This window comes from Dendrobium catenatum, unplaced genomic scaffold, assembly GCF_001605985.2.
Source record: "Dendrobium catenatum unplaced genomic scaffold, ASM160598v2 fragScaff_scaffold_1220, whole genome shotgun sequence".
Lineage (NCBI taxonomy): Eukaryota > Viridiplantae > Streptophyta > Magnoliopsida > Asparagales > Orchidaceae > Dendrobium > Dendrobium catenatum.
Window position 1 is genome coordinate 11170895 of NW_021319682.1, and position 13100 is coordinate 11183994.

Below are 13100 nucleotides of genomic sequence, written 5' to 3' on the forward strand. Positions count from 1 at the left end.
ACCTTTCTAAGAATTATCTTTCCGAGAGCTTCATATAAATATGAGAAATTATATTAAAAATTGTCTAAGTGAGTTTTAAATTTGACACAGTCTCCAATTGGAATTTTGCTCATTGCGCAAGGTCACAACCATTATCTTAAAATGGTGATAACAATCCAAGGGCAGTTCAGTTTTACATTTGCTTCATGATAAATATGGCATTCATCCCATCATAATCGGGGTACAATTGATCACATGTTGATTCAATTCGATCTCTTTCATATAAGTTAACATAATCAAATAATACTTTAATGATTAACCTCAAATAGGTCAATGATCTTAGGTGGATTTTTTTAGACCTCTTTCACACATAGTAAAATCATTGAGTAAGAGAAATTAACTATTCAATTGAAGTTCTTTGGGGTAGATAAGAACATTTCGAGGTGACATTAGCATTGCCGCGTTAACAACAATATTGGTAATAAGAGTAGTCGAGTGAAACTTCTACAACAAAGCAACAATAATTTTGGTAACAAGAGTAGTCGAGTGAAATTTTTAATTAGCTTATTAATCATTAATTAATTATGAAATGTTATGTTTAATTAATTTAAATATATTTTAATTAAGATTAATAGAAAATAAATCTAACAAGATATTCAAATAGTAAGAAACAGTTCATATGATTTTACTTTGATTGAACAACTATCTAACCAATCATAATTTTATCCAAGCAGCCATAAATATGTTCAAAAACCCTAAAATTTAGCCTGCCGCTGCCTACTCCTTTCGCTTCTTCGCCGGGATACACTGGTTCGGCTTGCGCAATGGGCCGAAAGCTCGAGACAGAGGAAGCCCTTGAAACCCCAGCGAACAACCGTATCGATCTCTCTGAGAAGAAGAAGAAGAAGAATAAGGACAAGAAGAGAAGGGAGAAGGAAGGCCAGAGCAAGGAACTTGATGAAAACGAAGGCCTCTTCATTGAAGAGTTTCAAGCTCTTGATAAATCCGTCAAGGAGGGAAAAAAAAAGAGGAAGCACACTGAGATCGAGCTTGGCGGCGTGGTTTCAGAAATCAATGGAAAGCACCTGGTGAATGGTGAGAAGAGGGAGAAGAAGACAAAGAAAAAGGATAAGACAGAAAAGGCATCCAATTTGCATGCGGACGAAGTCATAGAGGAAGGGGTGGGAGCTATAGACGAAATCGAAGGGGTAAAGGGTGTGGTGGTGTCCGGGAACGGCGTGAAGGAGTCGAAGTACAGGGCTTTGGGTGCGTTTTCAGATTCTGGGCTTCCTGGCGAGGTCCTAGACTGCTGCAAAACTTTTAGTAATCCCTCTCCGATTCAAGCGCACGCTTGGCCATTTCTCTTGGCTGGCCGGGACTTCATTGGTATTGCGGCTACTGGTTCAGGTACTTTCTTGATGCCCATCTTTCTCCTTTTTAATTATAACTAGAATCTATTTTCTTTTTTTGAGACATTTAGTGGTGATTTTTTTTTTTTTTTTGGTAGGAAAAACCCTGGCATATGGTGTTCCAGCGCTTATGCATATTTTACAGAAGGACAATAAGAAGCAATCGAAGAAAGCTGTTCCTCGCTGTCTTGTACTCTCCCCTACAAGGGAATTAGCTCAGCAAGTATGTGTATTTGTGCATCTATTATATATTTTTTTAATTGATGTATTTCAATTTACTAAACTTTATTTCCTATTCTCCCTACGCCTGATACAGTAATTATTAATTTATCCAAAACTGCAATAGAACACACAAAGGCTGTCTAGACGTTTTGATGGAACTATATGCTAAAAAGTTTCTTACACAAGATTTCATCCATTCTGGCCTAGTTGTTTGAGTTATACTGATTATAGGTACTTGCATTGGAAAACAAATGAGTTTAGCATACAAAACCTAGGGCTATTGATGTCCTTAATGTACATTCTGGTACAGTATGAGCTCTGTTTTTCCCATGCAAGTTAACATCTTAGATCACAATTCTGAAACATTGGCTTGATACTGGTCTCCAAAGATACAGGTCTTAACACCCTCACAGATTTGTCAGATGAAAATGCCAGATTTTATACCTATATGCATGTATTTGCATTTGCATACAGATATATACACCTATTACTTTTAAAATTGTGCTTGTGTGGTTTTTGCATACATTTTTATGTACATTGATGCACATATTCAACCTATCTATACGGGGTGCCTCAAACACAATTTAAAAAAAAAGGAAAATGAAAGAAAAAGTTCTCTACTCATACAATTGTATAACATATTTCATAGCTAATTGGGCATATAACATGCAATTATATTGAAAGAGAAACAATTAATAATCATCTCATTTAAAATTTTATTATGTCTTGTATCTATCTCATTGGTCTATGCTTAATATTTTAGTGCATCCCGCCATTTTACAAAATTGCAAATTGCAAATTGCAAATTGCAAATTTGATAAGCCATATGGTGAGAATGCTGCACATTTTGCAGTTGATATGAGTAGACGGGAGCTTAATTATAAATATTTGGATACGTGCTGCAACAAATCAAGTTTTTTGTGTTTTGCAGTTGGCCATTACTTTTGAAATTTTTTAATTGGATAGACAAGAAAACAAAGCATTTCACTCCATTTAGTGTATAAATTTAGACCGACTCAATGATTTTTTTTTGACTTGACGTCCTTAGAAAACCGAAGAATCTTCATAATTGCATCATAGGGGATATGATTGTGGTTTCCTTTTGAAAAATTCTTTAGAAAATGCAGTCCTTTATTCTAGCATTCAAAATAGTCAATGATCGTATTGCTCAGCTTTTTGGGTGCAACAAGCTCCTTCAACTCTTCTTCACAGGCGAAGGAGCTTGAGTTGTTGGATTTATATGTCCTTGCATGAATTACAATTCTTGGTTTCTTCTTGTATAAACCTTGCAAAGGATTCATTTGCTCTGTTTAGTTTATTTTAGGGGAAAGATGGATGCAGAAAGCCTTTATGCTGTCTCATTCTTTTCGTGACATGAATAATTGATCTATGTGCCTCTAAAAAATTTGGTAAAATATCTTGCTATTTGTTATAATATTTTGAATATGGGCCTTAAATAAATAGTTTAATGATTTGCATTTGATGATGGAATTTATCATTCTTGCGTATGGAAAACTCATATGCTTGATCAACATTTGTTGTTGCATTCAAATATTTATTGAGTTATTGCCCCAAGAGAAACATTACCAATTTTCAAATCTCAACAAGGGATACAATATTTTTTTGCATTGAATTGGCTGTCCACACGTGACAAACATTATGAATTATAGATAATGGCAAAGGCAGCTACTATTATATCAGAGAATAACAATCCAAATTTTTAGTTGGTGCAAGGTTGATACTAGTGATGTCAATGTGCTATCAACTATAGAGCAACATTTTGGACTAATCAGTAGTCAGTACTATCTCTTTAGTTTTGTTTTTCCAGTTTTATCTTTGAGATCATGTTGCGTCTAATTATCATTATCATTAGCTTTGTTTCAACTATAACAATGGAATTAAACATGAACATGAATTAAGAAGGTTGATTCGGTTTTTTTTTTTCATGATTATGATTGTCTTCAAGCTTCATGTTTGTTTGATTGTTTGATCTTATTGTTGTATCTTTTATATCTTCGTATAGTTACTCATGCTTTTTGGTGTCCTTGTTAAACAAAGGATCGTTTCTTCATCACCGAATATTATGAAAATATCATCCATATACAGATTAACCATGAAGCATTTTCCTAATTTGAGTTTTTTTTATTATAGATTGCTGATGTTTTACGTGATGCTGGCTCTCCTTGTGGTATAACTTCAGTTTGTTTGTATGGTGGGACTTCCAAAGGGCCACAGATATCTTCTCTTAAAGCTGGAGTTGTAAGTTGCTCATTGATCTTTGCTTTATTTGTTTTCAGTCCCCATTCTAGATTTATGGATCATTTCAATTTATTCAATAGGAAGTGCATGCTTCCATTTTCTCTTGCCAATTTCTTTGCCATTTTAAGCACGGTCTTCTCACTGATCATCATGTGCAAATCTTTGTGTATACATGCTTATGCCCAGAATTTCGTATTTCTGGAATTTTTAGTAATAGCAACACTTGGTTTCCTATAAAAGTTGGTGTGTTTTTTTTCATCTTTCAGGACATTGTTATTGGGACCCCTGGCCGTCTGAGGGATCTCATTGAGATGGGTATTTGCTGCCTGAAAGAGGTTTCTTTTGTGGTAAGATTCTAACATTCTATCCATTTTCCTTTTTTTAAAATGACATATGATCTCTAAGTATGTTATCAACATTCAATTAGTATTGTTGCTATGCTTTTTGATCAAAGCATTTGAGACTTGAGAGTCTAAAAAGTAAGATCAATTTATTCCTTGTCCTCTATCACCATTAAAATAGGCATCTGTTAACCTTTGGATAGCTACTAATACTTAAATCTACAAGTAAAGAACAACCTAATTCCAGTTTTTTGTGTTTGCAATATGAGCTAGCAGTGAACAGCCTCTGCATTTGTAATATAAACTGCTAGAACCAAATATAATGATTTTTCAAATACACCAAAATTAAACTCGAGGGTACATTCCACTCTTCAAAAATTGACTCTACATTTCTTTTATTTCAGACCAAAAAATCAATATTTTTCAAACCCATGTATTTGGAATGCTTTATGCCTCTTTTTCTTCAAACCAAATAGCCTCTTGGTCCCTTCCTCTTCTCCATTTTAACCCTTGCTTGTTTATTTGAAAAAAAGAGTTATCATTAGCGTACTAAGTTTGGTGCAAGAGCACTTCATTATGATGTTATCAGCATAACTTTTTAATTTGAATTGTGGATAGAGCTATAAAAAAAGCTCATCATTTATGAATATCTTGTGTTTGAATCACTAAAAAGTTTGTGTTCTATTCATTCATTAAGAGAGCTGAAATTGAATAATTATTTGGTGCTCATTTGCTTAACGATTAATTTTATTTTATCAATTAAATAGAGCTCATGTTTGATTAATTTTATTTTATTTTTCATATTTATCAATTGGTTAGTTGATAAATTATAAATATAATGATTTTATCATGTTTGGCTTGTTATTTATTTATTCATGCAAAATTCTTTAGTGTTTAGCTCGAATTATAATGACTCTAACATGAATACAATGTTTATGAACTTTATGAACAATTTTAAACCTGAGCTAATTTAAAATAAACTAGAATTAGAACGAGTTGAAAATGACACAACAGGCTCACTTAAGCTCAGCTCATTTATACCCCTAATTGTGGCTTGTCAACATAAATTTGAAGGATTGACAACTATCTGACTTTCTCTTTTATGAAGCTTAATGTTGCCACTAGGGTGTAGCATTGTTCATTGAATGAAAATAGTGTTCAAGTTAAATTCTTGCATTGCTCGAGGCTTTATAAGAGCAAAACTTCCTCAAAAAATTTTGATAGGGGGTTGTTCTTTTATTCTAAATGCCTTTTTGCAACACATTGATTGCAGTTTAACAAATCCAGGCGAAGGAATTCCTATTCTATCAACTAATTTAGTCTTTTATTTAAGTGATAATAATTTTGTCAAGATATAGCCTGCTCCTTACTCTAGGTCTCTTGTTCGTTCATTTGTATTTCTTTTCCATTGAATCTCATAGAATTTATTCATTTATTTATTTTTGGTTAGAGTCGAGCTGGTTCATTTTTCATTACTTATTGTGGTTCTATCCTTCGCAGGTTCTTGATGAAGCTGATCGAATGCTTGACATGGGATTTGAACCAGAGGTTCGATCCATATTAAACCAAACATCCTTAGGTTTGCAACAATTATGCTTGCTTTCATTTGTGGCTTGTTTTCATGCTATGCAATTCTTTAAAAGCTTGGTGAATAAATATATATTTTTTAATGTAGATGATCTAATGGCGTTTGACCTGACCATTTGCAGTTTATTTTGCTAGGCAAATGTTGCTAGTGATTATGAATTAATGACTTTATTTTGTTAATCTGGTCGTGGATTCCAAATAATTGTTTTTTTTTTGAAAGGTGGCACATGCATGGATAGTTCAACAATGGCATTTCTTGTTACACGAAATTGCTGTATTTTTATGCATTTTATGTTAAATCTTATGCACACTATTTTTATTCCCTTTCAAATCACTATGATTAGAGAGGTTCCTTCATGTAAATGTGGGAAGCGAGATAGAAGAATAGCATTAGGAGGAAGTAGCTGAAGTTCGTTTGAAGAGGAGATTATGAGAAATATTTTTGATTGAATTCATTCTACAATTTTGTCAAAACAGAAACCAATAAACCCTATTTGTAGAAATAGGATTGCAAAGTTAATATTGAAAGAAATTCTAGTTCTAATTTGTATTTAAAGTTTAAAATTATCCAAAAAGGATTAAAAAATATTATTTCAATTAAAATAAATCAAAAAATTCTAATTTAAATGAAATAATTAAAATAAATTCTAAACCTAATTTCATGTGCTACATCGATTCCTTTGCGCCTGGGAGAATTTGTCTCTTGCTAGAGCATAAGGGGGACTATATTAAAGCTTTTAGGCAACTAGTATTAAATTTGGCTTTAGGCCAGAGCCAAGGATATCTTCCTAGTTTGCTAAGGAGGTTAGGTTCACATAATTAACTTTGGTGATAGCGAATTCATAAAAGGGTAAGGTCCTAGCTAAGGTAATGCTAGTTCTAGAGTGACTAAGCTGAAACTGGAGCGAGAGCTTGACAATGTCCAAGAGGTGGTTGCATGAGTGGGCATTGCATGCTTATGAGGAGTGTGAGTGTGGGGATTATTATGCAGGGAGGGAGAGAGGGATAGTGGTGGGCTGACAATTAGGTTAATGATTATGGTGCTTTACTACCATATTGAGAGAAAAATGAGAAAAAATTCAAGTAGTGTCTACTTCTTTTGGGAGATCCATTTTAGCCTCAAACTATTGAAGGTGCCCAATTTAGTTCTTTAACTCTTCAAAATTGTTCCAAATTAGTCTCTCATTGTCAGAACTGTTGTTGAATTGGGTGGAAAGCTCATGTGAGAGAGATTTCTTAGAGGATAAATATGTCAAACAATTTTCTACTGCTTAATATAACGTTCTAGATTTTTTTACTATTATTAAATTCGAATATTCATTAGCGTGAGGTTGCCCACTAGCTAAGTTGAAATAGTTGAATGGCTTTCACCAAAAAGGTTGTCGAGCTACTGAAGGTGTATCTTGATTGGACGTTGACCCGAGGACAAGTTTCATGTTTTTCCCACACCTTGCTTGAGGAGCCCACATCTTGATTGAGGAGGATTACTGTGGAGGGCGATAGATACGAACATTAATTCTCCTGCGATGGAGATTAAGTTGAGAAGCTTATTTTTTTTCAAGCACGACCCATTGTCATATTTTTTCTGTGAGGTGCCGTTTTAATAATAATCAACCTCAGTGGTGTCGTTCTTTGTCCGCTGCTCATCTCAATCTCCATTCTCTATCTACTTCTCATCTTGATCTTGATTTTATTTTTTGTGTACTGCTTGTTGACAATCTTTGATCTCCAATCTCCCTTCTCCTTTAGTTGTTATTAATTTGCAAAAAAGCTCGAGTAAGTTAGGGATTGTGATAAGAAAAAAAAGCAAGAAGATATAGAAAAATGCAAAAGATGGCTATACCCTCTAATCCTACCCTCAGTGTAAACTTTATGTCTATTTACATAGTAATTCTAATGGCGAGACTTGTTTGGATCAATTTTGAAGAGTTAAAAGCAGCAAAATGGCATAGTCAATAGTCTAGGCCTAAAATGGGCCCCATAAAAATCCCATGGATCATTTTGGGCTTTTCTTAGAGGAAAACTATTTGTTGTTATGTTATCAATTGAATCCTTTTTCTTATTTATATGCAAAGAAGAATATAAAAGGAAGAAAATAACGAGAATATTCTCAATTATGTGGATATAATACATCAATAATAACATATCTTATTAGTCTAGTACTCTCCTATGATTAAGACTTTGTTTGGGACAACTTTTTTACTACTTCTTAAAGCAGCTTTTAAGTACAAAAATTTTAACTTTTGTACTAAAAAGTTGTTTTAAGAAACAGTATGAAAGCCGTCCCAAACAAAGCCTATGATAGCAATTTACAAGTGGGGTTCACTGTTCCGATCCATAGTGTTTTTGGCAATGTAACTAATAATCTGACTTAGCACGTTGAACTTTCAACTCAAACATTTATGGCTGAGCATTTTTCTTGTATTGTCTTCCTATACAGTACGCCAGATGGTCATGTTTAGTGCCACATGGCCTCCTGTTGTCCACCAGTTATCCCAAGAATTTATGGATCCAAACCCTGTTAAGGTATTCTTTGTGCTTTTTGCTTCATCTGTTGAGTGTAGATTATATGATTACTTTACACATGACCTCTAACTGCTTTCACTTTATGAAGGTTGTTGTTGGATCAGAAGATTTAGCAGCCAATCATGATGTGATGCAGATAGTAGAGGTACGGTCAACTTCTATCATTTTATATTTTATCTCAGGCTGTGGCAGTAAATGTACGCTGTGTTTTCTGAACTTTATTTCTTGAGTGTAGGTGTTGGAAGACAGAGATCGGGATTCTCGATTGGTTGCCTTGCTAGAGAAGTATCATCAATCACATAGGTATGGTAACAACTTTTTTTTTTCTTTTGTGAATCAGCTAGTTAATTTGAGTGGCTTGACCCTTAGAGATAGGATACGAAATGAGCATATACATGAAAGGTTGGAGTAGCTCCGGTGGAAGATAAGATTAGAGAGAGTTACCTTAGATGGTTTGGTCACATTAAACGGAGGCCTTCTGATGACCCGATTAGGAAAGTTGAGATATTAGATTCAATTTATGTTAAGGAAGGTAGAGGTAGACCTAAAAAGACATGGTTAGAAAATATTAGAAATGATATTTATTTATTAGATTTAAATGAGAATTTGACTTTTAACTGGACACAATGACGAAAAAGGATTCATGTAGCCGACCCCACATAGTGGGACAAAGGCTTGATGTTGTTGTTGTTGTAGTATTGGTTTATTAATGCTGCATCACTATGTAATTTTGTAATCCTACTATTTTTTTCTGAATGATTTTTTTGGTGGTTCAATGACTTAAGAATGCCAAGGCCTTTTTTTCCCCTTCTAAACTTAATCTTATTGTGCAGTTTTGCTTACAATAATTATCTTAAAATCTATCTCCTATGAATATGGATGTGGTCAAGTAATATCAGGATTAACACGCTTGCAATTGTTCATTTGGTCTCTTTAAAATGTTAAATTGCATTAAAAAATGCCAAGTTTGGCTATCTGTTACTGTCAATTTACACTTTATATCTACTCTTTGTGAATAAAGCAGTATTTAAGAGCTAAGCCATGGATTTTTTTTTTAACATTTTTTTTCTACTTAACCTTATATTCTATATTTTCCATTTGGTACTTGCCTAAATTGGATTTCAATGTTAGAGTGCTATAAGCGCTCATGAATCCATTTTGTCTCGTTCTTCCTCTTTCTATGTATGATTGACTTATAATTGTGTTTCAATTTAATATGTTTCTTTAGGTTTCTGTTGATGTTAATTTAACTATTGAGTTCTTTTTACAGAAATAGAGTTTTAGTTTTTGTATTGTACAAGAAGGAAGCTGTTCGTGTGGAGAACATGCTTCAACAGAGGTATTTTTCTTTTAGTTTTTGTTTTCTACTTTGTGTTTTTATTAATTGGCCTAGAAAACAAAGTGCTAGTGCTATATTAACAAAGTTGTTTTTACAGGTTTTTTATGACTTAATGTTTGCTTTTTGAGCCATTAGTTCTTGGATATGCAACTAATACAATCAATATTGGTTTCTAGAGGGTGGAAGGTTGTCTCTGTGCATGGAGATAAGGCTCAACATGATAGAACGAAGGCTCTTTCTCTATTCAAGGAGGGGAAATGCCCTTTAATGGTAAGCTACATATAAAAAAAGATGTTAAATGCCTTTTTTCACATTTTCTGAAATTCTTTTTTTGCTTTCATAAATTGAAAATCACTATGTGGTTTTAGATTGCTTAATTTGAAAATTTGCCCAAAAATTTGGTGTTGTTTTTGTAATATGAACTGAAGATATTGCTGCATCACAGAAACTTTGAATCTTTTGCTGTCGTTTTATCATGTGATATTCGAGTGAGATTTGTTCCATTTCATTCAAAAATATTTCCACATTTATCTCATCATGGTTCAAAACAATTACATAATTTAACATCTTATGATTTTGTTGCATGAATGATGAATCAGCTTGTAACATAATGATTAAAGGCTTTATTTGGGATGGCTTTTTAACTGCTTTGTAAAGTTGTTTTTTAGTACAAAAATATCTTAGAATAAGAGAAAAAAACAGTGATCTCAAGCTATCTCAAACAAAACCTAAATGCCAAGGAATAAGCTTGAATTATGTTACATTATCCAATATGCTGCAGATTGCCACTGATGTTGCCTCACGAGGTTTGGATATTCCTGATGTTGAAGTGGTGATTAATTATAGCTTCCCTTTGACGACCGAAGATTATGTCCATAGAATAGGGCGGACAGGACGTGCCGGCAAGAAGGGAGTTGCACATACCTTCTTCACAAAGGAAAATAAGGTACCGACCATTTTCAATAAATCTCCATCTTTTGTGAGAGAGTTATTATGCATTCAATATAACATTTACATTATATGTAAATGTTTCCTAATCATTCGTAGGGCCTTGCTGGGGAACTTGTGAATGTTCTTAGAGAAGCTGGGCAAATTATTCCCACAAATCTTACCAAATTTGGAACTCATGTAAAGAAAAAGGTACGTGTTCTTTTTTTTTTTTTTAATATTCTCATCAATGGTGGCACAAATTGTTCAATTAGCGTTTTTGTTAGAATATGTTCTATACAAAATGTGTTCATGAATTTCCCAGGCCATTTGTTAGGTATCCTTTTGTTTTTTCATCTGCTTGAGAGATTATTCTATGCGGACGTTGAACGCAGCTCTACATCTGGATACCAACCAGAATGAGCCACGTCAGCGATATCGAGCTGCGGGCTTATTAGGTATCTGGATGGAATTTGGCTTCCGCATAGAATATTTTTTCCCTTAGAAGTTGCATTTCCACCCCAACTGTTTTTATAAATTGTATGATAAAACTTATGGTTTCAGTAGTGGTTGCGGCAGTTCAGTTTGGAAAGCTGGGATATGCATTATTACAACATCAATGTTTTTAGTGAAGTATATTGTACTTGGGAACCAGCCTCCCAAACTAGATTGCATGGCTGGGATGTAGGTGTACAGTGCAAATGGCTGCAGAGCTTTGAATTTGTGTTTGGTCATTGGTCACTCATGCTAAAGTTTCTTGGTATTAGAATAAAGGAAAAAAAAATTGACTGAATGTATTGTATCATGACCAAAACTTGATCAGAATTGCTCTCAAAGCTATTGTGCCATTGGCTTTACGTTTAGTAATCAATTAAATTTATGTTGCACTTATCTCAAAGTAAATTCTATATACTTGAAAGCCATCCTTGTAAAAAAAAAAATATCTGAATATCTTGTCCGAATTTTTTTCCTAGAACAGAAGATTATCTTTTAGCACCATTTACTTTTCGATCTGTTCATCCGTTTTGTTTTCCAAGTTCTTGTTCATTTCGGTAAATTTGAATTTAGACGTGGGGATACGAGGCTTTCAGGTTGCAAGAGATTATTACGTGCAGTGTCTGGACCTTCTGGAGGTGAATCCGGACGCGCCACGTCACCCGGAAGTACTAGGCTCCGGGTGATGTGGCGGACGAACCGGATGCCGCACGTAATAATTTTCCTCAGGTTGCACATCTAAAATCCTTTCACTTCATTCTCTTCTTATAGATGGAAGCTCAGGCTTTACTAAAAACTTATATTTAGAGGATCGATCCTTGGTTTTGAATGATTATGAACTCCTCCAAAGCTAAACTCATTTCATTTTGAGCACAAATCAGCAATCTGATGTTGAACTACTTGTTTATTCTAATTGCTTTTGCAATAATTCTATTCTGTCTTGTTTTGTAGGAGTCGAAGCTCTATGGATCACACTTCAAAGAGATCACAGCTGATGCTCCTAAGGCCACAAAAATAACCTTTTCAAACTCTGATGAAGAAGATTGATTGTTAAATCTCTCCTATCCAACTGCGACCTTCTGTACGATTTATCAAAGGGACTGTGCATTTTTCTAACAGCTGGTTCCTCCTTCCCTCACAGATCTCCACTGGGATCTCATTCCATTTAGCCACATGGATTACTTACACATGCAATAGTTGATATGGGGGTCTGTTGATGTGTTTTTATCATTTTTGTTTTGGTTTTGTATGTATATTTTTATTCAATTTGGTCTATAAGACTTCCTATTTAAACATAATTTTGTCATGTATGTGAAGTTATTTATAGGCCTGTTGCTTGCACAAGATATGTAACCTGACTGGAAATTCAATTGGCATGGTTGTGTTACACGTATAACATTCCTTTTTATGGGATTAATTATTCTGTGCAGATGCTTAATTCCGTCACAAGATCAATCAGAATGCGCCACATCATCCTTGTGTTTCGTACCGCAGCTCGATATCGATGATGCGGTGCATTCTAGTCAGTCTCCGAACGGCGTTTTATGTCTGGTCTTCTCGCAGAATAATTTCTCATTTTATTAGTTAATTATCTAACCCTAATTATCTCCTGGGCTTGTGTTCGCACCATGATATATTTGTAAATAAAATTCAAATCAAGGTTGATCATACTGTATTAAAAAAAAAAAAAACTAATTTATAGCTAATTAATAAGCATTCATTTTCAATACACGTGATGTTAAAAACAAAGGATTAAAAGATAAAAATATTATTCATTTTAAACAGCAAGAATAGTATTAAAAAAATGAAAAGGCTTAATTAAAAAAACCACATAAAATATAAAAAAGGGGGCAGAGTGCAAAGAAATAGATTTTCCTATAAACAAGCTAAAGGGTTATGAAGATAAAAAATTAATAATAATTTGAATAAATGTTACGCAAAGCGTAAACAAAATTTACAAAAAATAAATTTAATTTGCTATGAAATTATGACAAATAAATTAATATTATAGTTTAG

The 13100-nt window shown here is 33.7% G+C and overlaps 1 protein-coding gene across 1 annotated transcript; it reads left to right on the forward strand.

Annotated features, from left to right (window-relative positions):
• Nucleotides 1–731: 731 nt before the first annotated feature.
• On the forward strand, nt 732–12490 carry LOC110115176 (DEAD-box ATP-dependent RNA helicase 5). The gene is made up of 13 exons (XM_020848340.2): nt 732–1386; nt 1487–1611; nt 3762–3869; nt 4136–4216; nt 5711–5789; nt 8238–8323; nt 8412–8468; nt 8559–8626; nt 9594–9662; nt 9839–9932; nt 10444–10608; nt 10710–10802; nt 12036–12490. Exons 1-13 carry the CDS (start codon nt 804–806, stop codon nt 12129–12131), a joined length of 1704 nt encoding a protein of 567 aa, XP_020703999.1. The 5' UTR covers nt 732–803; the 3' UTR covers nt 12132–12490.
• The last annotated feature ends 610 nt before the right edge of the window (nt 12491–13100 follow it).

Bases quoted from the DNA above. Each gene is read 5' to 3' on its own strand.
- LOC110115176 (XM_020848340.2), top strand. From the start codon at position 804: ATGGGCCGAAAGCTCGAGACAGAGGAAGCCCTTGAAACCCCAGCGAAC. The intron at 1,612-3,761 runs GTATGTGTATTT...TTTTTATTATAG, and splicing joins CAAGGGAATTAGCTCAGCAA to ATTGCTGATGTTTTACGTGA. The intron at 5,790-8,237 runs GTTTGCAACAAT...CTTCCTATACAG, and splicing joins ATTAAACCAAACATCCTTAG to TACGCCAGATGGTCATGTTT.